This window comes from Phyllopteryx taeniolatus, chromosome 13 (genome assembly GCF_024500385.1).
Source record: "Phyllopteryx taeniolatus isolate TA_2022b chromosome 13, UOR_Ptae_1.2, whole genome shotgun sequence".
Taxonomy (NCBI): Eukaryota; Metazoa; Chordata; class Actinopteri; order Syngnathiformes; family Syngnathidae; genus Phyllopteryx; species Phyllopteryx taeniolatus.
This window is the reverse complement of record NC_084514.1, coordinates 7223513-7245710: the sequence shown is the minus strand read 5'-3', so window position 1 is coordinate 7245710 and position 22198 is coordinate 7223513. Positions and strand designations below refer to the sequence as shown.

General features: G+C 36.4%; 1 protein-coding gene across 6 annotated transcripts; it reads right to left on the bottom strand.

The window, feature by feature from the left end:
• Positions 1–40: 40 nt before the first annotated feature.
• On the bottom strand, positions 41–22112 carry plb1 (phospholipase B1). Of its 6 annotated transcripts, XM_061795823.1 has the most exons (44): positions 21868–22105; positions 21627–21679; positions 21364–21430; positions 21215–21278; positions 21054–21088; positions 20494–20557; positions 20375–20423; positions 20163–20228; positions 18168–18221; positions 17222–17277; positions 17045–17108; positions 16868–16966; positions 16753–16797; positions 15423–15476; positions 15260–15331; positions 14011–14071; positions 13869–13927; positions 13718–13785; positions 13600–13643; positions 13346–13454; positions 13185–13236; positions 11743–11823; positions 11560–11625; positions 11382–11482; positions 10997–11078; positions 9921–10025; positions 9746–9841; positions 9616–9687; positions 9176–9253; positions 9029–9089; positions 8911–8969; positions 8759–8826; positions 7778–7821; positions 7592–7691; positions 6681–6732; positions 5928–6008; positions 4437–4502; positions 4265–4359; positions 4079–4160; positions 3247–3351; positions 1760–1855; positions 1532–1606; positions 776–820; positions 41–698 (listed from the first exon to the last, which is right to left on the bottom strand). In XM_061795823.1, the coding sequence occupies exons 1-44, from the start codon at positions 21929–21931 to the stop codon at positions 618–620; spliced, it is 3090 nt and encodes a 1029-aa protein (XP_061651807.1). In that variant the 5' UTR covers positions 21932–22105; the 3' UTR covers positions 41–617. The 6 variants fall into 6 exon arrangements, 5 of the variants coding, with proteins under 5 accessions (XP_061651807.1, XP_061651804.1, XP_061651805.1 ...); XM_061795820.1 differs by having other exon boundaries at positions 41–820; positions 21868–22096; XM_061795821.1 differs by having other exon boundaries at positions 41–820; positions 17045–17105; positions 21868–22096.
• Between the last annotated feature and the right edge of the window lie 86 nt (positions 22113–22198).

The window sequence follows — 22198 nt, the reverse complement described above, 5'->3', positions numbered from 1 at the left end:
GAAAATTTTTAATAGGATATACAAAATAGGAAATAAGGAATTATATCAAAACTATTTTATTAGAATTATATTTTCCAGTACAATAAAATGTGTAAAAAAAATGCTCACTAAAAATAACTATTTAACACATCATAAAATAATTACAAAATCAGATCATAGCAAAATCATACAGTGAAATGAAATAAATCCACAAATGACTAGGTTTTTTTCAAATAATTCTCTACAATGAGTTGTTAGACCTGCTGCAAGATTGAAATAATTTAAATGAAACATTTAAATAACATTTACAGTGTATTTATTAATTGTAATAACATTTTAAATAACATTTTACATTTAATTGTTTACATCCAGTCCCAAAATAATATTACTTTACAAAGATAAACACCTCCAAACCTTGGTTTAATTAAAACAGAAGTAGGGAAAAGTTGGTTCTCAAGGCCATTAAACATTTGTTAAATGTATGTGTAATATGTTTTTTATCTACAACAAATTAATTAGCTAGTTATGTAATGAGATAAATGAATAAAACAATAAAAAAGTGACTAAATACATTTGAATTAACAAATTTTAGGGGGAAATGGCTGAATGAATGCAAAACATGATCGGACTCAGTTTTTCTACTGCTGCTTTAAAAAACAGATGCCTTCATCTGCACTGCCGTTGTTGCTGTGGTCATGCGCCGGTTGTTCCTCTTGCCTCTGCAGGAGAGGATCAGCCAGGTTAGGGCCCAGCCGAGCAGGAGCCCGGAGATGGTGAGCACCGCGATCAGCCATACCGGAACGTGTACACTGTTGATCTTTGTGAAGATGTAAGGATGCTCCTGCAAGACATCGACGTTGTATGGGAGATGCACAGTGGATGTAAAAAGACTACAAATCCCTGTTCAAATGCCAAGTTTTAATTTTTTATATATATAAAAAAGAGCAAGATAAATCATTTCAAAACTCTTTAACTTTTATAGATAATGTGGTTGCACGAGTGCACACAATAATGTGCCTCCAATTAGCCCAAAATAAAGTAACTCTTCACCTGACATTTTTTTTTTTGCTTTGCAGCAGACGCCTGAAGGTTTTGTGCTAACACTGATTGCTATTTGGAACAGTTCATAATTCCCTCCACCTTGACTAAGGCTCTAGTTCCCGCTGAAGAAAAAAGCCACGAAGCATGGTATGGTATTCTGTTGGTGATGAGCAGTGTCGTGTTTGCGGCAAGCATACTTTTTGGAACGTGTCTGAAAAAGCCTACTAGAACTGAACTTTATTTATTTGGGGTTCATCAGAGGCACTTTAAATAATGGCAGGTGTCTACTGACTTGCTGAACACAGCAACACTACCAGTTAAAAGAGGGTGTGCACACTTGTGCAACCACATTATCTCTGGTGTTTATTTTTACTTCTCTAAAATATATCTAAAAATAATCAATTAAATTGTGCATGTTATAGGTTCCAGTTATAGTTATGAAATAATCTATATTGGTCTCTTTTTTTTTTTTTTTTTGCAATAATTGAGCACAAAATCTGGCATCTCATACCTCTGTGGGACACTTGATGCCATCTCTGCCACTTGGGAAATTGTTGTACGTCTGCTTTTTTCCCACGGGCTCCAACTGGGGAGAAAGCGGTACTTCTCCTTTAACCAAAGTCTTTTATTTTAACAAAGTATCTGTACTTCTACTTAAATACAAACTGGTGTGAATACTTTTTATTATATAGTTGGATTAGCTACCTTTCCCACTTGTATCGGGCAGCACCTCACTCACCATGTTATTCCACATGGCCACGGCCATCTCAGCATGTCCCCGTTCGCTGAAGTGGAAACAGTCTTCGGTGAAGTAGGTGACGTCGGGTCGGCCGTCCTGTCGAGTTGAAAGCAAATGAGAGGGAGTCGTATTTGGCAGTGGCAAAAGTAATTCAACTCTTGGTCATTCCACAATTGGAGGACGCCGCATACTCACAGTTCTGCATCTGCAGCTTCACCCATTCAAGGATTTTTTTTACTTAAAAATATGTATATATCAAGAAATACATTTTCCGCGTCACTGATGGTGTAGTGGTACACTCGCCTGACTTTGGTGCAGGCAGCGTGGGTTCAGTTCCCACTCAGTGACGTTGTGAATGTGAGTGCGAATGTCCGTGTCTATATGTGCCCTGCGACTGACTGGCGACCGGTTCAGGGTGTAGTCCGCCTTTCGCCCAAAAGTCAGCTGGGATAGGCTCCAGTGTCCTGCGACCCTAACCAGGATAAGCGGTGTTGAAAATGGATGGATGGATACATTTTCCTTTTTTTAAAAACAATTTTTTCACAATTTATTCCTTTTTCCTTTCCTTCGTTTTTTCTTTTTCTTTTTTGGGGGGAACCAATCCCAAAAAGACTCGTTGACAGTTCATTCCACTTATTCAGAAATTCTAGTGGTTTAATGTATCATATTTTTTCCCCTACTTCAATTATAATGGTTGTCACTATCCGCAGATTTTTACGATTTGCAGTCTGGCCCTGTCCACTTTATATGTTTGACTCCCATTATTCCATGCCACTCCTGTCCCAGTTTTTTTTCCCCTTTTATGAGACTGCAAGATTTCAAGAGCTCAACCGCAGTTGACGCTACCTCGCGCTATGTACGTGTTTTTGTCATCCACGGAGGTTGAGAAAAGTGACAAAGCCTATTTTGATAAAAGTTAGAAATAGAAAATACAGACATCTGCTTTCAATTGTAGGGAGTACAAGTAAAAAGTCATCAGTAAAACAAATAATCAATGTACACTTACTTGAAAAGTGTACTTACCGGTAAGTGCAGTAACAGTGGTTATGTGTTGGAAAATTTATGTTTAATATATATCAAATATTACTTATTAGTTTTATACAAACTTCACATGCTTTATTGTTATGTTGTGACTACTAGCTCTGTGTGCGTAATACTTGTTGCAGCTGGACATAGATCATTGTTATTGTTTTCTTTCTCTCTCTCACTTCGATATAACGGGGGATTTTTAGTCTGGGCTTCAGTAAGGGGTGACAACTCGTAAGACTTGTACTTGTTCCTCTCTTTGCAAAGACTTTTCTTTCTTTTTTTTGTAATACAAAAAACCCACAAAGACAAGATTGCTTCCTTACTTATTCTGTCAGAAAAAGATTTGCCAAAACAGTTACTTCCCACTACTGGTCATAATATAATATATAATATGTGCTGCGATTCAATGGTCCTGAATATGTGTCTGTATCTGCACCTGCAGCATGGTGGCGACTTACAGCATTCAAAGGGATAATAGTGTTTTTGAAGAAGGGCTGCACCACTACGGCAAAGTCTTCTCTGTCGTCATAGCGACCGCCGTATGCCACTTTCTCCGTCTCGATCTGGAGGAGAAAAGGGAAACTAACCATTTAGCTTTGCCAAACTTCCTTCATTTAGTTTCTGTACCACCTTCAATGTTTTTTGTCATTTGGGAGGAAGCCGGAGTACCTGGAGAAAACCTACACAAGCACGAAGGGAAACATGCAAACTCCTCACAGGAAGGCAGGAGCCAATATTGGTTAGCCCTAACCTCAGAAATATGGGGCAGATGTGCTAACTACTAATTGACAAGTGCTGCGGCTTTGACAATCTTGTAGATAGAAATCACAGAAAGCAAATAGAGTTTGAAGCACGAAAACTAGTTTTCCAATCATTCCGTCATCATATGAGGGCGTATTGACAAAGTAATGGCAGTCAAGGAATGCCGACATTGAGACCTTTAGTTTGAGGTATGACTCAATGTGGTTTGTTGCAATTAGATTTTTCTTTTTGTCATTGTTACTGCTGATTGTTGATCTGAGGCAATCTCCTTAAGGTTGTGACCAATCACCACAAAAAATAAAATGGAGGAGCAGCCATCTCTCCACTATCAGTCTGCAAAGTTTAAAGATAATCGGAGAAAAATTGCGTAAAGATTTGCCATGTTTGATGTGTGCAGCGACCCCGATATTTTGACATTGACTGACATTGAAACCCCCGCCAAAAATAAAAAAATAAAACATAAAAAAACACGGTACATTCCCATAGTCTTACGTTATCAGTGAATCAAGAAGGACAAACAGATCTTACCTGTACTTCCCGATTGATCCTTTTGGCTTCGGCGAACTCCAGAGAGTCTTCTCCTGGTAGTAAGAAGCACGGGCACGCCAACCTCAAGATGAACGGTCAAAACAAAGAACACACACGCTTAGCACAGTTCAGCTGAGGTTGATGGTTTTGATATATAATACAGAGTAGCGGATTTGGTGAGCATACGGTTGTATCATGTTGCACCCGAGACTATCCCTCTTGATCCTACGCAGGCCTTCGAGCTGCAGGATCTCCAGAATGTTGACGATGGTCCTGGGAAACTTAAAGGGGTGTGCACACTATTGTTAGCTACGCCATGTTTTTTAGCATCGCATGTTGTTTTAGCGTCTTAGCTCACCTCTTTGTACAGCATGTCCAAGCTGGTCATCAAGTGATGGGTGTAGTTCTGCGGCGACAACGAGGCCTGTGGACAAGACTTTCGTTTACTGTAATGGTAATGTGATCGGATGCGGTCTTGGAGAAGCAGCATGTGGCTTGAGGTTTTTTTTTTTTTTATAACTAGTTCATGTACATTGTCCTGTGTTAAAAACAAAATCCCAATTTTTTTTCCCCCTTTTTCATTATGGGGTATTGTGTGTAGAGTTAGGAATCCCTCAAAAATTAACAAGCGCACCTTTTGTCTGTTCCCTCATACCTGAAATGATCTTTCCCCATTCATTGGAAAATCGTAACTGGATTGCATGAAAATGAATGGAAACACCATTAATCCATTCCATCCCCCCCAAAACACCAATATAATTCGTTTTTTTTTTTAATTAAATAGTATTGTACTTTATAGACATACAGCAATAACATAATTAAATAAAATGTAATGAATTAAAACAGTTTGTCCAGCATGATTTCATGCTTCACTGCCCAGTGACATTGTGCTGCTCCTTCTGGCCACCAGGGTGCAGTATAATACATAATAAATACACGAAGACTGTCTCTTCTAAGCTCAGTAAATTCCAGTAATATTAGTCGTTTTTCCACATAGGATAAAGAAAATATTCCTCTGAGTATTGTTGTACTGTCTGTTTACATGTTTGTGTTCAAATATCCCTTGCTTAAAGTGTTAGAACTACCGCAACATCGATGCTAGTTTCGTCAGCCCGGCTTTGGTGTTTTACATTGCATGTTAGCTTTAAGCTAGGAGACGTTCGTAAGACAAATTTATGTGGTTTGGTTAAATACACAATGTGTAATTCTCTTTGTTTTGAGTTTCGTTTACCATAAAGTTCAACTGTGGCAAGAAACAGTTTGAAGAAAACACTTGGCCTTTTTTTTACCTCAAGAATTGTTCACTAACTTGTTGCTTGTAGTGAAGTTTGGTGCCACCATCTAGCGTTCCTAACTCAAATATTTGCTTGCAACTCCAGACAAAAAGTCAGTTGAGCGACAGCTTGTAAATCCGGTCACCCATACATCGAGGTACATCTGTACTGTCTGCATTCTGTGCTACTCTATACAATCTCTCCTCTTCCTTACTGTGTTGTCCAGTTTTCACACACAAAAAACAAACAAACAAACAAGCAGCTTCTTATGATAGGTTCAATTCAGATGGAGATTGAAAGTGAAGAAGAGGATGAGGATGGTGGGGTTGGGGTGGGTGTTTGTTTTGAAGGCGACAGAACAAAAGCACTCAGTGTCTGCTCACATCTCATTGTGGCACAATCAAAACATTTGAGGCCGCTAATTCACAGAAGTGCCATTATTCCTATTGGGGTGCTTCAGTGAGTGATTTCATTTCACAGCACCAATGAGCTGTTTAAAAAATAAGAGAGGTTGGGGGAAGGGGAAGGGGGTAATGCACTGCCTGTGACAACGTCTTTTTAAAAAAGCAACTCACCCGATCGTTGCAGAACTGACACAGGTCATTGCCACCAATGAAGAGAGTCACCAGCTTCCAGTCGTTGGCAAAATCCACTGTCTAGTTCCATTAGGAAAAGTAAAAAAAAAGTGAATTCCTTGTATACACCTGTACATACAAACTGCTTAATTATCCAATATTACAAATAAAAAACAGTGTATATTGTTTTTAAATCTAACTTTTCATGGTGTCGATGATTTCTTTAAATTTATATATATATATATATATATTTTTTTTTTTTTATTATTATTTTTAAGTATAGGGTTTAACTTTTAAAAAATATATGGAATTCTTATCTATCATTTAAAAACTTTCTTAAATGTGTAAATTATTTGGAAATTAAATTTTTTATGGTATCAATTATAATTTCATTATTTGAATGGTTTCATAGGTCTTTTACCTAATTATACCTTATATATTTTTAAAATATGAAACCTACAGTGTAATCTTTCATGGTGTCAACCATCATTTCATATTTTTAAATATTCTTGATAAAGCTGTCAACATGTTTTTTTACCAATTGTATAATATGTAGAATAATATAATTATATAACAGAAATACAAATACTCAATAAAAATGCCATTATTTATTTTTTGAGGTTATTTTGATTTAATTTAAAAAAAAATATTTTAGCTACTATATTATTTTCAAATATAAAACTCAATTGTCATTGTGTTATGTCATTGTCGTCATCACCTATTCTATATTTTATTATGCAATATAAAACTCACAGTGTCATTTTTCATCATGTCAATCAGGCGTCTGACTTGTCCTGGAATTCCCCTGTATTTAAGACATTATTATTATCATCACCATGTGTGCAATACATAAATGAATACACAAGTAAAACAAAGTTAAAGGACCTATCCAATACTGCGAACAGCCACAGAACCACAAGCACATATCCTTATACTAGTAGGTGTTCTTGGTTGCTTCACAAATCGCTATTATTGGTCTGTCCCCGGACTCCCCACTTCGTCTATTATTTTTACGCAATACTAACCAATTGAAAGTGGTGAAAATAGCTTGAGAACAAATCTATAAATGCTCTTGAACGCTCAAGATGTGTGAAAATTGTTTTAAATCCGTAGTTCCTTGTTCTACGGTCGCAAGCTGTTTGACATAATTGTCGCCAATTATTGAAGGTCAGTAACGAAAATATTGAAGTTAAGATACATTTTAGTAGGCTTGTTCTGTTAAAATGGATCGCTGTCATGTTTCATTGCAGAAGGAAGGAAGCCGCATGAGCCATATGGAGGTAAGTGCATGCAAATTCAGTTACGCCTATATACACGGGCTTAGTCATTTTATTGTATTGATTGCAACGCTCAAGGCTCTAAGACCTTTGAAAAAGAGTTTGGGAAGATGACGTAACACAGGCGTTTGCTTTTGTGAAGCTTTCGTGTGACCGCGGCGGACTTCGATGGGTACGGCTAGCACCCGGCGCTATGTTGGTACCATTTTAATCAATGGCAACATAATACTGTTAATTTTAAGCATATTAAATTACAGATTAAACATAATTTCGGGTGCTGTTGTGTTACTGCCAGTTTCATTTTCCTGAGCAAAACAATACATAAAAGAGAACCTTGTTAGTGAAATACAGTACAGGCCATCTGGAAACTATGTCTTTTGAACTCACGAGACTTTGGCCCCTGATGCGGACATGTTGAAGCCGCTCCTCTTCTTCCCTTGACCCTTTGATGCTCCTTTAAGGTCCGGATTGAATTTCCTGAGGATGTCTGGAGGAGAAAAGTGCAACATGGCCTCAACTCTTGACTCCAGGGGTGTCATTGTTACATCTTAAAGTAGGGGCAGGGTGTCTTACTGGCTAATGTGGTGACAGTCTCCAGGTTTTTATCACCTCCAATGCTGTGGGGGAGAAAAAAACGAAGTAAATTAAAGCTGCCATCAGCGATGAACAGGTACAAGATTTTTCAAAACATTGCAGGGGGCACTGATAAGCCAATTTGTGGGGGTCAAATACCTGCACTATAGTCTGCTTAAACACAATAACGAAAATTATAATGTTTGCTATACAGTATATCTTCTTACATTTGTCTCATATACAAATTTGGTACCAGTTGGACAAAATATCTAAGAGAAGTTCTTCCTTGACCTTGGTGAAAATGACATGAAAATGGCCACTTCAAACCAAAATGTAAAATAATTTTGTGGATCTATTAACAATAGACATGCTTACCAAATTTCATATTGGTAAGTGAAAATAACAAAGTACCGTCAGGGACTGAATTTTCTAAATCCACCAGACAACTCTGTGTTTGAATGTCCGCTGGAGAAAACAACCCAAAAATGTCACTTTCAAACCAAAATGGCTGACATCCTGTGTCTTTTCAGGTATGGGTTCTTGACACTTTGGGTGAAACGACTCAAAATAAACTTGGCTACCAAATTTCATGTCGTTAAGTGAAACTGGCTTTGCGGATTAAATTTAGTTAATCTTTTAAAAGACACCCGGAAAAAAAGATGAAAACTTTGAGCCAAAATGGTGGATTTTCTGTGTCTTTTCAGAACTGGCTTCCTGAGACTTTTTTTGTGTGTCTAGACATGGCTACCAAATTTCATGTAGCGAAGTAAACTTGGCTCTGCGGGCTGAATTTTCAAAATCTCTAGGAGTAGTCAGTCTTAAAAGGACACCTGGAAATAGCCAAAATGACCTGAAAACACTGCGTCTTTTTAGGCATGGGGTCTTGAGATTATTGTTTTTGTGTGTGTGTGCGGATAAACTCATAAAAAACATGCCAATCAAATTGAAGTAGATAAGTGAAACTGCAACATTATATATCACCTCCATGACACTCCTCTATATTCAGTTCTGAGCTGCAGTAGATTCTTTGCCTTAGCACCAAAGCCGGCCTAAAACACACCCAAACACGACATTTGTTTTGAAGTGATATGTTTTGTTTTAAATGGTTTGTTTGGTTATAGTCTTTCACTTACTGTTACGGAGTCCCCCAAAGCGGCCACCACCTTGATGTCAGCCGGCCGGACCTTATGAGCTAACACAACGCGCACAATTTGACATGTTGTTGACCATGCGGCACCGTCGGGTTGTTACCTGAAGTGGGCGCCGAGTCAGACGGTCCCGTGTTAAGACACGAGAAGTCGCTGCCCCAGTTCTACAAAACAACATGCTGCTTTTTAGGCAAAAGGTTTCAACATTAGATTGAGTGTAAATAAATATCAATAAAGAAAAACAACATACTGTAACCGGTGCAGGAGTCGGCGGAGGTCCTGGAAATGTGTAGTTGCTGTTGACTGCCGTTCTCAAGAACGGTGCGGCCTAAAAACGATTAAAAAAAAATACATTAAATCATATAGGTACTGAGATTGGACACAATATTAAATACTAGTGTTAAGATATACAATGATACCAATGATAATTTCAAAATATATTTCAAACAATTAATCAGTTGTTGTTGTAACTTTCCCTGTTTATTGAGCCAGGAAGTTCAGATTTCCATCATTAATTCCCTGCGCCCATTTAATCAACTATGGAAACTTGATCAAAACAAGACCTTATCCCGAATGAATACCTGACACTCGCTGCAGTTGAGTGATTAAACACACCTCAGCTACCTCATAGGGAAATATGGTATTAATACTATGAAAGTCTATAATTGTACTGCGAGGTGCCTATATTACCTCAGAGGGACACTTCAGATCATTCCCAGCCATGAAGTCTTGAGTGGAGGTCTTGTTTCCCACCGGCTCTAACTGGATGATAAAAAAAAGGATTCAAAATGAAATGAAATAGAATAAATTAAGATCATACCATGTTGTTCCAGAGGGCTCGAGCCATCAGCGTGTGCCCTCTCTGGCTCAGGTGAAAACAGTCGGGCGAAAAGTACGAGCGATCGGGCCTTCCGTCCTTCAAGGAGAAACACTGGGAATTACTCTATGATTATTATTAATAATGTTACAGCATATATAACGGTGACAGCCCCTACTGGCAACGTAGGGAGGAAAACCTCCCTGAAGAAAGGCTGCAGGACGACAGTGAAGTTGTCGTGGGTGTCGTAGCGCCCCGAGTCCACCAGTTGTCGCATTGCATGCTGGGAAAACGCACACGAGGGAAAATAGGGCACTCAACAATAACACTCACTGTGTCATCACGTTTAAAAAAAAGAAATGTAAATAGAAATGAAAAATGTAGTCTTATACTATATCACACTATTTTTTTTATAAAATTATTATTTTTTTATTTTATTATATTTTGTTTAAGTTCTTAATAATAAAACATATTATTATAATTAGAATTACAGATATCACAATATAATTTAAATGACAAACTTGATTTTAAAAAATTAAATATGCAGAAAAATGAAAAATGACTGGGACAAGACATCATATAACTTAAAATGAAAAAAGTAATAATTACAAGAAATCTAATAATAATATAATAGTTTACTTTATGATATAAGTATAATTCTCAGAAATTTTAAAACGCAAAAGAATTTAATGTTACAAAATAGTTTGAGTTATTAGTTTTACTAGTTTTAAAAAGTTTCATTACAAAAATCTTTGAAAGTTACAATATATCACTATTTTTCAATTAAAAATGCATTTGAAAATATGGAATGTTAAAAGATATCACAAATATTTATTTGAAAATTGTTAAATGTTATAAATTATAACACTTTTTGTCAACTTTGTAATGTTTTACAATAATATCACAAATTAAAGAATACAATTTGAAACAAAATGTAATGAGAACTACATGCGTACTGCATCAAAGTGAAATAAAACTTGTACCAAAATAAATGTTTGAAAACGAACAGTTCCAATAGAATAAATGCAAATGTGATGTATTACAAAGTTTTACACAACTGAACTGTTCTTAAATGTACTTTAATAGAGATAGATAAAAACAAAAAAGTTAAATCCAATGTAACATTTTGTAGTTTGAACATTTAAATTTGTGATTCTTTTGCATACCACAGGAGGGAGCCCGTGTACTACTCGTCTTACGTGTATTCACAATCACTGGTGTGTAAGTGTACCTCACGCTGTGTCCAGGACTGACCTGATAAGCTCTGCTGAATTCTTTCATCTTTCGGAGTTCGAATGAGCCATCTTTCGGCTTCAGTACGCACGGGCAAACTATCCTGAAAACAAAAACAAACAAAAAAAATCCATCTACCTAAAAAGCTAATCTCTCACCTCAGCTCGTATCTAAAGGTTTAACTCCATGAGTATTTTGCTTTTTATTTGGATTTTTGTGTGTTTTTTATTTAATTTTATTTTTTTCTGGCACTTTGGCTACATTTGGCTACGTTTCCTGCTGAAATTCCAGGAACTTCTCACGAAATTTCCTCAAAAGTCAAACAAAATTTAGAGTTCAAACCATCATCACATGTGTTTAGATTTTAAAAATATAGAGAGAGAATCAATCACACATCAACACTGACCTGACAAACCAGGTGGGGCATCCCAGCGAATTATCTTTATGCAGATCACGCAGCGGTATAATGTTCAACAGCTCCACCAGGTTGACGAGCGCACGTGGCACCTGGAGGTTGAATAAAACGGAGCTTTAAACTTGCTCTTCGGGGATAATGAAGTGTGTGTTGTGTTGTGTAGCACTACCTCATGGTGGAGTATGTCCAGAGCTCGACGGATGCGTTCGGCAACATTCCTGGGTGAGAAGATCACCTGTGTTGGGCGGAAAAAGGCACAGAGATGCCATGGGTGCAAGTATTGGGGGCGGTCATCAGGGACCTCACACACTACACTACTGAAATGCTTTTATACGCATTACTGAATACTCACAGTGTCAGTGCAGAAATCACATAAGTCATTTCCCCCAATAAACATGGTGATCACTTTCCAGTCATTGTGGAAATCGATTCTCTGCGCTCAACAACATGAGGAAGACAACGTTACACAATTCACAGCATTATTCATTTAATTGGGTCTGTTGTTGCGGTGTATAACTCCACTGCATCAGACAGAGCATTCTAATATAAATGTGTTTTATGAGTGGAAATATAATTTACAAATGTATCACAACAAAATACAGTATGTACATGGCTGCGAATTCATTTAAAAATTAAATGATAGATATTTTGAAAATGTTTGAGTGGCAAGCAATTATTAGAAGCAGCTCTCAGGATAATGTAGTGTAGTTCTACATCATGGGAAATACTTTTTTATTAAATTAAAGAAATACATTTATTTAGCTGTATGAGTGGAATCATATTTTAAGAAAATGTATGAAAAAACATTTACATATATATACTGTATATGGATATTCATCATTTAAAAAAAATATCAATAACATTTATTTAACATTAGGGTTTTAGCTGTATGGCAGGAAACCCATTTTAAATAGATACATCACTGTAAATTATCTTTAAAAATCAATTACATTTTAAAAGTACGGTATTTTAAGCTATATAAGTGGAATTTTAAAATAATGTACATAGTGAAAATTGGGGGGAAAAAAATTACAAATATATATATTTATTTATTTTTGTTCCTCAAAAATCTCATCTATTTGTTGTTTTTGTGTTCAGGCCTAAGCAATAGAAGTATTAGTTTGTCCCCATCTGGTGGAATTTTAGTGTTGTTAACTTTAAATTATTCATTGCCATTTTTTTTCATGAGCGTTTGAGATGTCCTGTTTTGTTGGCGGTCCTTTCATGCACCTTTTTCACATCGAAAGTGAAACTGAAAGTACAGGATGTTACTGCTTCTCTCTCTATGCAGCAACTAATAGCACTGGTAGTCTACTTTTCCGTTACAATTTGCCTGTACTTTCCAATATCATTTACTGTGTGTAAATGCCAAAAAGTGAGGTTAATAACTCATATATTTTGTGTAAAATGCTACTGAGCATATTTGTGTCCCCATGTGTGATGTCACGGCAGTTTTTGCTAGCGTGTTATTTAGGCTAGTTTGCTAGCTAATGCTATTGATGAGCTTCACGTGAAAAGGTGGTTTATTTATGCTGAATAACTAAACTACTGAACACAGTTTGTTTATGTACCATGGGTACATGATTGTGTACATGCTAGATGCATCCATGGTATTGATGCTTCATGAGCCTCACCGTTTTAACGCTTTGCTGCCATCTTGTGGCATTTATATGCAAACCCTTTTTTGGGGGGGCTTCAATTGTGAATTTTTGCAGTATACAGTATACACAGCAAAGCAAAATATTAATCGCTCTTGTTTTGGTTCCCATTAGCTTATGCAGCATTGTACCCTACCGTGTCATTTTTCATCATGTCCACTAAGGTGCGCACTTGTTCAACCATGTCACTGAAAACACAAAACGGCTTAATTATGGTAAATCCTGCAAAGTTGGTTTATTAAAAAATATATATATATATAGTTTATTAATGTCTATATTTGTGTGAGGCATACAGACCCGCTCTTGGCTCCGGCCACGGCCTGGTTGAGGAAGGCTGCCGGAGAGTCCTGCTTGCCGATACCCTGAGAGAAGCCAGTCAGGGAGGGGTTGAACTCCCTCAGGATGTCTGCACAACACCCACACACACATATTTCATTAATCAGATTTTCAACCCAGTTTTATTTTGATCCAAATGCCATATTCTTGAATAAAACAACAACAACAACAAAAGAAATAATGATCTATTTATGAAAACAAAAATAGTTACATACTTGGCAGAGTGGTGACCGTGGTGATATTTTCATCACCGCCAATGCTGAAAATATATCAAATGAGACAGTTATACTTCAAATGAAAGAGGATATTTAATATAATTGAATCATGTTTTACCTCCAGGACAGTCCTCTGTACTCATTGATAACCAGCAGAAGGTTGTCTGCCCCTACACCATTACCTGCCTACACAAACGTAATAATAACATGCACAGATAAATCAATATATTGGTAATTCCACAATTGGAGGACCTTTTTTTTAGACTTACTGTCAGAGAGTCACCGACTGCAGCCACCACCTTGACGTCAGCTGGTCTCAGCTCATGAACTACACAATATAGTCAAATGACATAATGTTTGGATCATATACAGGTATATGTATACATATATGTAAAATAACACATTTGTTACCTGAGTTTGGTGGTGTTGGAGATGGATGGCAGTCCTTGCAGGGGATCTTAGTGCCCATATCCTAAAAAACATTCAGTACGGAGGCATCTATTTGAGAGAGGAATTTATTTTTCTCAAGGGAATAATTATTAGCGCAAAAAAATAAATGGTAAATGACTGTTATTTTATTATTATTATTATTATTATTAGAGCGTGCATCTTGCGTGTGTGCGCGTGGGTAACGTAGTATGTTTGTCAACGCAAATTTGGGGTATTTTTTTTCTAATTACTAAATAGGTTTAAATTTTATTTTAAAAATTTAAAACAAAATTACATTTAAAACTGATAAAGGGTTAATTTAAACAAAGGTTAGTTTTATTAATTGCAAAATACAGTTTTAATAAAAATGATTTTTTTTTAAATGAATGTTAAAGGTATTTAATGCAAATAAACACATTAACTAAAACAAGTTTCATTCGAAATTAAAGGATTATTAAACAATAGTATTTTATTATACATTCAGTTCATAAAAATAATAAAACACAATATTTCAATTGATAATGATATACAGTCACGCTCAAAACCATTATCACCCCTGGAGTGTCAATGTTTTTAGCCATGACTATATAAAAAGAAAAAACATTTTCCCCTGACTGTCTCAAATAAAATCAGACTAAACTTTTCCTCCAATTTTTTTCTATTTGCTAAATGCCAGAATAACGAAAGAATTATTTTATTTATTTATTTTTACAAATGTATATAATTGAAAATACAGTTATGTCTAAAATGTTTTTGAGTGTGACAATAATACAGTTAACGCCTTCATATTCACTAATTGACCTATTCACAGATTTTTTTTTTGGGGGGGGGGAAACTGTTCTCTATTATTCACTGAAAAACTCACCTATTTGCTTTGCTGTATATTGTGCGGTTGGCCAAAGCAATAAAAGTTGTAATCAATTGGCAGCATTTTAATGTCACAGAACTATGTGGGAGTGAGTTTGGCAGTTTAATTTAGACAAAAATAGTGGTTTGCTGTCACCTTGTAGTATCTATAGAACACTGTAAACCTTTTTAGGCCGTGGTGTCAATTACTTGATTTTCACTATTCGCTGCTAGGCTCCGTCCTAATCCTCACATATGTACACATATACGTACATAAATTCATACATAAAAATATTAATTGAACAATCATAATCAAAAATAATCATCTACTGTTATCACTACGGATCATTATTATTGATATATTTGATTAAAATTCAGTAATTACCGGATCTGTTTGCCAAATAGCTCTGCTGTTGCCCTTTGGGGAGTTCAACTGCGTCCTGAGGAAGGGTCGATCCTGGGTATTATAGCGTGGGGAAGTCATGTGACATTTCCAGTCTGTTCTGGGTTGTATTTGAATGAGTTTTTGTCTTATTCTGTGACCTCACCTGAGTAGGACACGGAATAGTGACGTCCTCGGATGGAGTGGATGTTGTCTGAAGCTGTGAGAAGGAGTTTGGTTAAGTAGCTATTACACGCCAAACTCAAGACAAAAACATACTGAGTTTGTAATGTTTTTTTGTTTTTTTTTTCACTGAGCAACAGGAAATTTGGTAGACAAAAAACGTCTTGAGGAGCCATGCCTGAAAGAACACAGGAAGTCAGATATTTTACATTGAAACTGACATTTTATGATAACTTGGGCTGAGACCAACTTCTACCTCTAGATATTTTGAGAATTTAGCCCCTGAAGCCAGTTTCACTTAGCAGCATGAACGTTGGTAGAAATGTCCTTCATGAGTATATCAACCAAAAAGTCTCAAGAAGCCATGTCTGAAAAGACACAGGAAGGTGGCCATTTTGGTTCCAAAGTGGCCATTTTGGGGTCATTTTTTTTCCAAGTGTCCTACGCCGAGAGATTTTGAAATTTCAGCCCCCGAAACCGGTTTTACTTGGCAACATGACAATTGGTTGACATACGCACAAAGAAAGTCTAGAAAATGTATGCTCGAAAGACAGAAGTGCTTGATTTTGTGCTTGGAAATGGCAATTTTCTGTTCCTTTTGGCTGTTACGAGGTGTTCTTCAAAGACAGACTACTACAAGACATTTAGAAAATTCAGCCCTCAAAGCCAGTTTCACTTAGGAAGACAAAATCTGTTTGAAATGTTTTTCATGAGTATATGCACCAAAAAGTCTCAAGAACCCTTGCCTGAAACACACAGGAAGTCAGTCATTTTGGTTCAAAGTGGTCATTTTAGTTATTCCCCCCCAGGGTCCTTCAAAGATGGACAATATTTTGAAAAGTCACTCCCTGAAGCCGGTTTCACTTAGTTACACGACATTTGGTAGGCACGTCTATCATGAGTAGATCCACAAAAAAAGTCTCAAGAACCCGTACCCCAAAACACAGGAAGTCTGCCATTTTGCTTCCATGTGACCATTTTTGGGTCATTTTGGCTGTTTCCAAATGTCCTCAAAAATGGCCTTGTGCTCGAGATTTTGAAAATTGAAAACATGAAATTAGTATTTGTAGTCACACACACACACACACACATACACACACACAAATTGAAAACGGCATTTTCCCCATTTCAGCCAAATGTAGGAAATGACTCTGTTGTGCTCATCTGTGTTAATCTTTATATCTTTTTTGTTTATCTAATCTTCCTTAAAGGCCCATAAAGGATCACCTTACATTTGCTTCGCGTTTCATTTTTTTAACTAGCAAGGTCAAGATGATGTCATCACCATAAGCGTGTGCACACTGTTCTGTTACCATGTTTGTCCACAGCTGCACAGCCAGTTTGCTTGACATCTCCTCCTAAATGGAAACATACATTATAATTACATGCTTTTTAATGCATTTGAAAGTGGCTCCATTGTGTGCATACCAGATCAGAAGTGTCCTCCAAAATGAGTGGTATTGGCTGCAGCACAGCAGTGACATTGTGATGCCACTTTGCACGTGCCAACACATTGCTTAGGGAATACTGGTAGTAATTATAAAAAGACCAAATTGATGGAAAGTTAGATTCAAAAAGTACACGGATAAGAAATGCGCTTTTTACCTGCATTTTCTGCAAACGAGTGGCCTCGCATAATTTAGTATTTTCAGGTCTTGTGCACATGCTACTGGAACAAAAATTTTGATTTTCACTGTCTAGATTTACTACTAATAAAACTTTAAAAATATATATATTTAATATATATTTTTTAACTGTATTTTTGGCTGGCAAGAAACTCACTTGTCTTTTTGTTGATTGGAGCTGAAGACCACAACATGAAGTAAAGTCTGATGCAGCTGTGAAAAATAATATTCATGAAAAAAAACACACAATTAAAATAAAATATATGATGCATTATGCTGTTATTTATAATTATTCTATTTTCTAATATTAATTATTAACATAAATATGTTCATATACACTTACAGGGTGCTTCATTAGATTTAAAAAAATTACTCACAGTATATGTGCATACAAAAATCAGAAAATTATTAAAACTATCAAAATTGATATAATACTTTGCACCTTAACTGATAAGCATACAAATTTTTAAATATTTTTTTAATAATAAAAAAAAAAACCTGAAACAAATTATTTGCACAACAGATACACTTACAGGACACTTAATTAGGAAGAAACTTATTAAAACTATAAAAAGTAATTATACTATATATTTCTTGATCGTAACACTATTTTTTTAAAATATTTCTGTAAGTAAGAATTTTTTTTTAAATATACACTATCAGGACTCTTCATGAGGTACAAAATAGCAATAACTTAATAAAACCATCCACAAATTTTAAAAATATTTCTGTAAGTAAGAAACATTTTTTAAATATACACTATCAGGACTCTTCATGAGGTACAAAATAGCAATAACTTAATAAAACCATCCACAAAAAAATATCTATACTTTTATTGAAAATAATAAAAATTCTTAAATATTTCTTTAAAAAAAACATTATTTACTTGCACAAAATATACACTCAGTGGACGCATAATTAGAAATAATTGCAAAATCAGAACTTGTTAAGGCTACAGAAAAAATTGAATATAATTGGTAATAACTGCATTTACAGTATACATTAATAATCACTATACATTATATATCACCATTAACAAAAACAAAGATCAAATTAAAAGTATTTACACAAATATACACGCCACAGGTTTTATGGGACAGTACCTGTTCTTGTAATATCTGCAGAGCCCCTTCCACTTCCCGCTCGATGGGGTCAACCTGCGACATCATCAAGAACATCATCATCATAATTATGGACTTACAGTATGTCATGACATTGAGCCACTGAGAACTCAGGTGGGCTAACTCAACTTTTGTCAATAAGCTCAAAAAATGAAAAGAGAAGAAGAATAGCTTTCAGATGAATACTGGTCTATAGCAAGGTTTGGTTCCAATTTTGACATATGATGGCAGTCCACTATTGCACTCAGAACCGTTTTTATAGCTTGGGTGCCAGAGCATCTGCATGTTAGTAGAAGTGAATGTTATTAACAGTTTCATCTTTCATAAAATATTGATAGACTTGACAGACGTTAGCCCACTACAGCTCTCAGTAGCTCAATTATTTGTACAACCCCAATTCCAATGAAGTTGGGACGTTGTGTTAAACATAAATAAAAACAGATTGCAATGATTTGCAAATCATGTCCAACCTATATTTAATTGAATACACTACAAAGACAAGATATTTCATTTCATGTTTATTGTTTAAAGTTGTTTAAAGTTTAAACAACTTTATTGTTTTTAGCAAATAATCATTAACTTGGAATTTTATGGCTGCAACACGTTCCAAAAAAGCTGGGACAGGGTCATGTTTACCACTGTGTTACATCACCATTTATTTTAACACTATTCAATAAACGTTTGGGAACTGAGGACACTAATCGTTGAAGCTTTGTAAGTGGAATTGCTTGATGTACAGCTTCAGCTGTTCAACAGTACGGGGTCTCCATTGTCGTATTTTACGCTTCATAATGCGCCACGCATTTTCAATGGGAGACAGGTCTGGATTGCAGGCAGGCCAGTCTAGTACCTGCACTCATTTCCTACGAAGCCACGCTGTTGTAACACGTGTAGAATGTGATTTGGCATTGACTTGTTGAAATAAGCAGGGGCGTACATGAAAAAGACGTTGCTTGGATGGCAGCATATGTTTCTCCAAAACCTGTATGTACCTTTCAGCATTAATGGTGCCTTCACAGATGTGTAAGTTACCCATGCCATTGGCACTAACACAGCCCCATACCATCACAGATGGTGGCTTTTGAACGTCCATAACAGTCCGGATGGTTCTTTTCCTCTTTGGCCCAGAGGACACGACATCCACAATTTCCAAAAACAATTTGAAATGTGGACTCATTGGACCACAGAACACTTTTCCACTTTGCATCAGTCCATCTTCGATAAGATCGGGCCCAGAGAAGCCGGCGGCGTTTCTGGGTGTTGTTGATACATGGCTTTTGCTTTGCATAGTAGAGTTTTAAGTTGCACTTACGGATGTAGCCCCGAACTGTGTTTACTGACATTTTTGATGCACTGCTGCCTGAGGGATTGAAGGTCACAGGCATTCAATGTTGGTTTTCGGCCTTGCCGCTTACATGCAGTGATTTCTCCAGATTCTCTGAAACTTTTGATGATATTATGGACCTTAGATGACAAAATCCCTAAATTCCTTGCAATTATACGTTGGGGAACATTGTCCTTAAACTGTTCGACAATTTTCTCACACACTTGTTCACAAAGAGGTGATCCTCGCCCCATCTTTGCTTGTGAATGACTGAGCAATTCAGGGAAGCTCCTTTTATACCCAATCATGGCACCCACCTGTTCCCAATTAGCCTGTTCACCTGTGGGATGTTCCAAACAGGTGTTTGATGAGCATTCCTCAACTTTCTCAGTCTTTTTTGCCACCTGTCCCAGCTTTTTTGGAACGTGTTGCAGCCATAAAATTCCAAGTTGATGATTATTTGCTAAAAACAATAAAGTTTATCAGTTTGAACATTAAATATCTTGTCTTTGTTGTGTATCCAATTAAATATAGGATGAACATGATTTGCAAATTATTGTATTCTGTTTTTATTTATGTTTAACACAACCTCCCAACTTCATTGGAATTGGGGTTGTAGTATTTTGAGGCAGTAATGGAATAAAGAATCGTACGTGTGTTGAACAGGCACACGTCTGACGTGTGGAGACAAACAGCAGCACCAACTTCCAGCCTGAAACCTGCAAATGCACAAGACACTTGAGTGACATTAATAAAGATATACATCATACTTTTACGTTACCGCCAATACTAAATAGTTCTCTCTGCGGTTGAGTAAAAATATGTCTGTGATGAAATACGATGTCCCGTGAAAGTTAGTGTCTACCTGATCTGACAGGAATAGCGAAAGCTTCTCTGCTTCTTGCTGCAAACTCCTGCAACACATTCACTGGTTATTATATTGTTATATTGTTATATGTTATTGTTGAGTGGTATGTGTTTTACCAGGGTTGCGACGGGAATTCCACATTCCCGGTGACCACCGCTGGGTTGAACATGGACAGCAGTTCTGTTCATGAAACGGCAAATTTAATGGGCATTTGTTTTTATTTTTTTAAGTTTTCTTTTTTTTTTTTTTTTTACAAAGTAATTTCCTTTGGAAGTTGGTCACTTTTTTTCCATTTTCGATATGTGAAAAGTGTTTCGCAAAATGTGCTTTTTTAAAAATGTTGGTCAATTGTGTAGTTATAATGTCATTTTCTTTTGAGTTGTGTAATTGCAGATTTATTTAGTATTGTAAATGCATAGTTAACAATGACATTTTCGTTTGAATTTTGTCATTTGGTTGTGAAATGTACATTTGTTTGGTAGTGAACGCGGTTTACTTTTCAAAATTTATTTTATTTAGTTTTTTAATTTTGTATTCCTAATTGTCCATTTGTTACTGAATTTTTAACAGACATCTTTGACTTCACACTTTACACTCCCAATTTAGGCATTTTGTTTTGTTGTTCATTCTGCGCCACTGTAGAAAAGAAACATAAAGTCAACGTTTTTCCACTTACCGGCCACTCGACGGAAAATCTTTGATGTGACATCCCTACAGATACAAACACATGACGCTGTCAGTGATGACGCTTTTCCCCCCCAAAGTAAACAAATGAGTTTGAGTGGTTAAATAATGACCAAACGCTCTTTTATTATTATCATCATTCCATGTGTGTACCTGCTAGAGAGCGATGTGCTCAGCCAATAAAGCGCTGAGACATCAGCAGGTCGTACGGCGTGAACTGGGATGAGAAGGCGAAATTGAAGACATTCAAAATGTTTCAAACATAAAGATAACAAAAATGAAACTGAGTATCAGCTGCCCACCTGAAGAAGCAGTGAACGCGGCAAGCGGGGGTGGTGAGGAGCAGAGAAATGGCATGTGACTTTCTGCCTGTGACAGTTTTTGAATTACCAAAAAAATAAATGAATAAATATTTGATATGAGTTAATATATATGAAAATAAATAATAATGGTAGCAGTGTGGAATAGTGATGTGCGCTAGCTAGCTATCTGGTTATTTAGCTAGCTAGCTAGCCAGCCAGATCGCTATCTAGATAGACAGACAGAGAGACAGACCGACAGACACCTGATATGTCTCGCCTGGTAGTTGATTGTCGAGGGTGTTAATGTTGACAGTGTCTAAATGGGGGGGGGGAAAAGATATATATAAATTAATTCAATTTTTATAAAAAATATTGCATTTTCCCCTTGAATGATTGAGAATATTCAAATAATTATTAAAAAAAAAATCATAAAATCTAGTTGAAAAAAAAAAAAAAAAAAAAAAGGTTTTTCTATCATCTTTGCAAGATTTTTGAGTGCCTTACCTGTGAGCAAAAGACCAGCGCCAACGAGAAGTAGCCGAGTGAGGAGCGTCGATCCGGCCATCATCGCAAACTAAATGATCACCTTCCACACTGTGCGAGGCTTGTTTGCTGCTTCGGCCTTCTTCTTTCTAAGCTCGGCCCCCACCCCGTTGTTCAATATAACCGAGGGTTCGTCCACACGCTCAAGTCACATGTATGACTACTAGAAGGATGCAGGTGACATAGTATGGACACCAATGTTGTTTGTTACTGTATATACTGTATGCTCAAATACACCAGTAGCACTGTTCAGCAGTGGTTTTCAACTTTTCACACCCAGTGCCACCTAAAA

What these genes read in the sequence shown, in the direction of transcription:
- plb1 (XM_061795820.1), bottom strand. Translation starts at nt 21,931, where the DNA reads ATGATGGCCGGATCGACGCTCCTCACTCGGCTACTTCTCGTTGGCGCT. An exon ending in CGCTATTCCTGTCAGATCAG is followed by an intron (nt 20,229 to 20,374) that starts GTAGACACTAAC and finishes GTGCATTTGCAG; the next exon opens with GTTTCAGGCTGGAAGTTGGT. An exon ending in TCCAACACCACCAAACTCAG is followed by an intron (nt 13,928 to 14,010) that starts GTAACAAATGTG and finishes TATATTGTGTAG; the next exon opens with TTCATGAGCTGAGACCAGCT.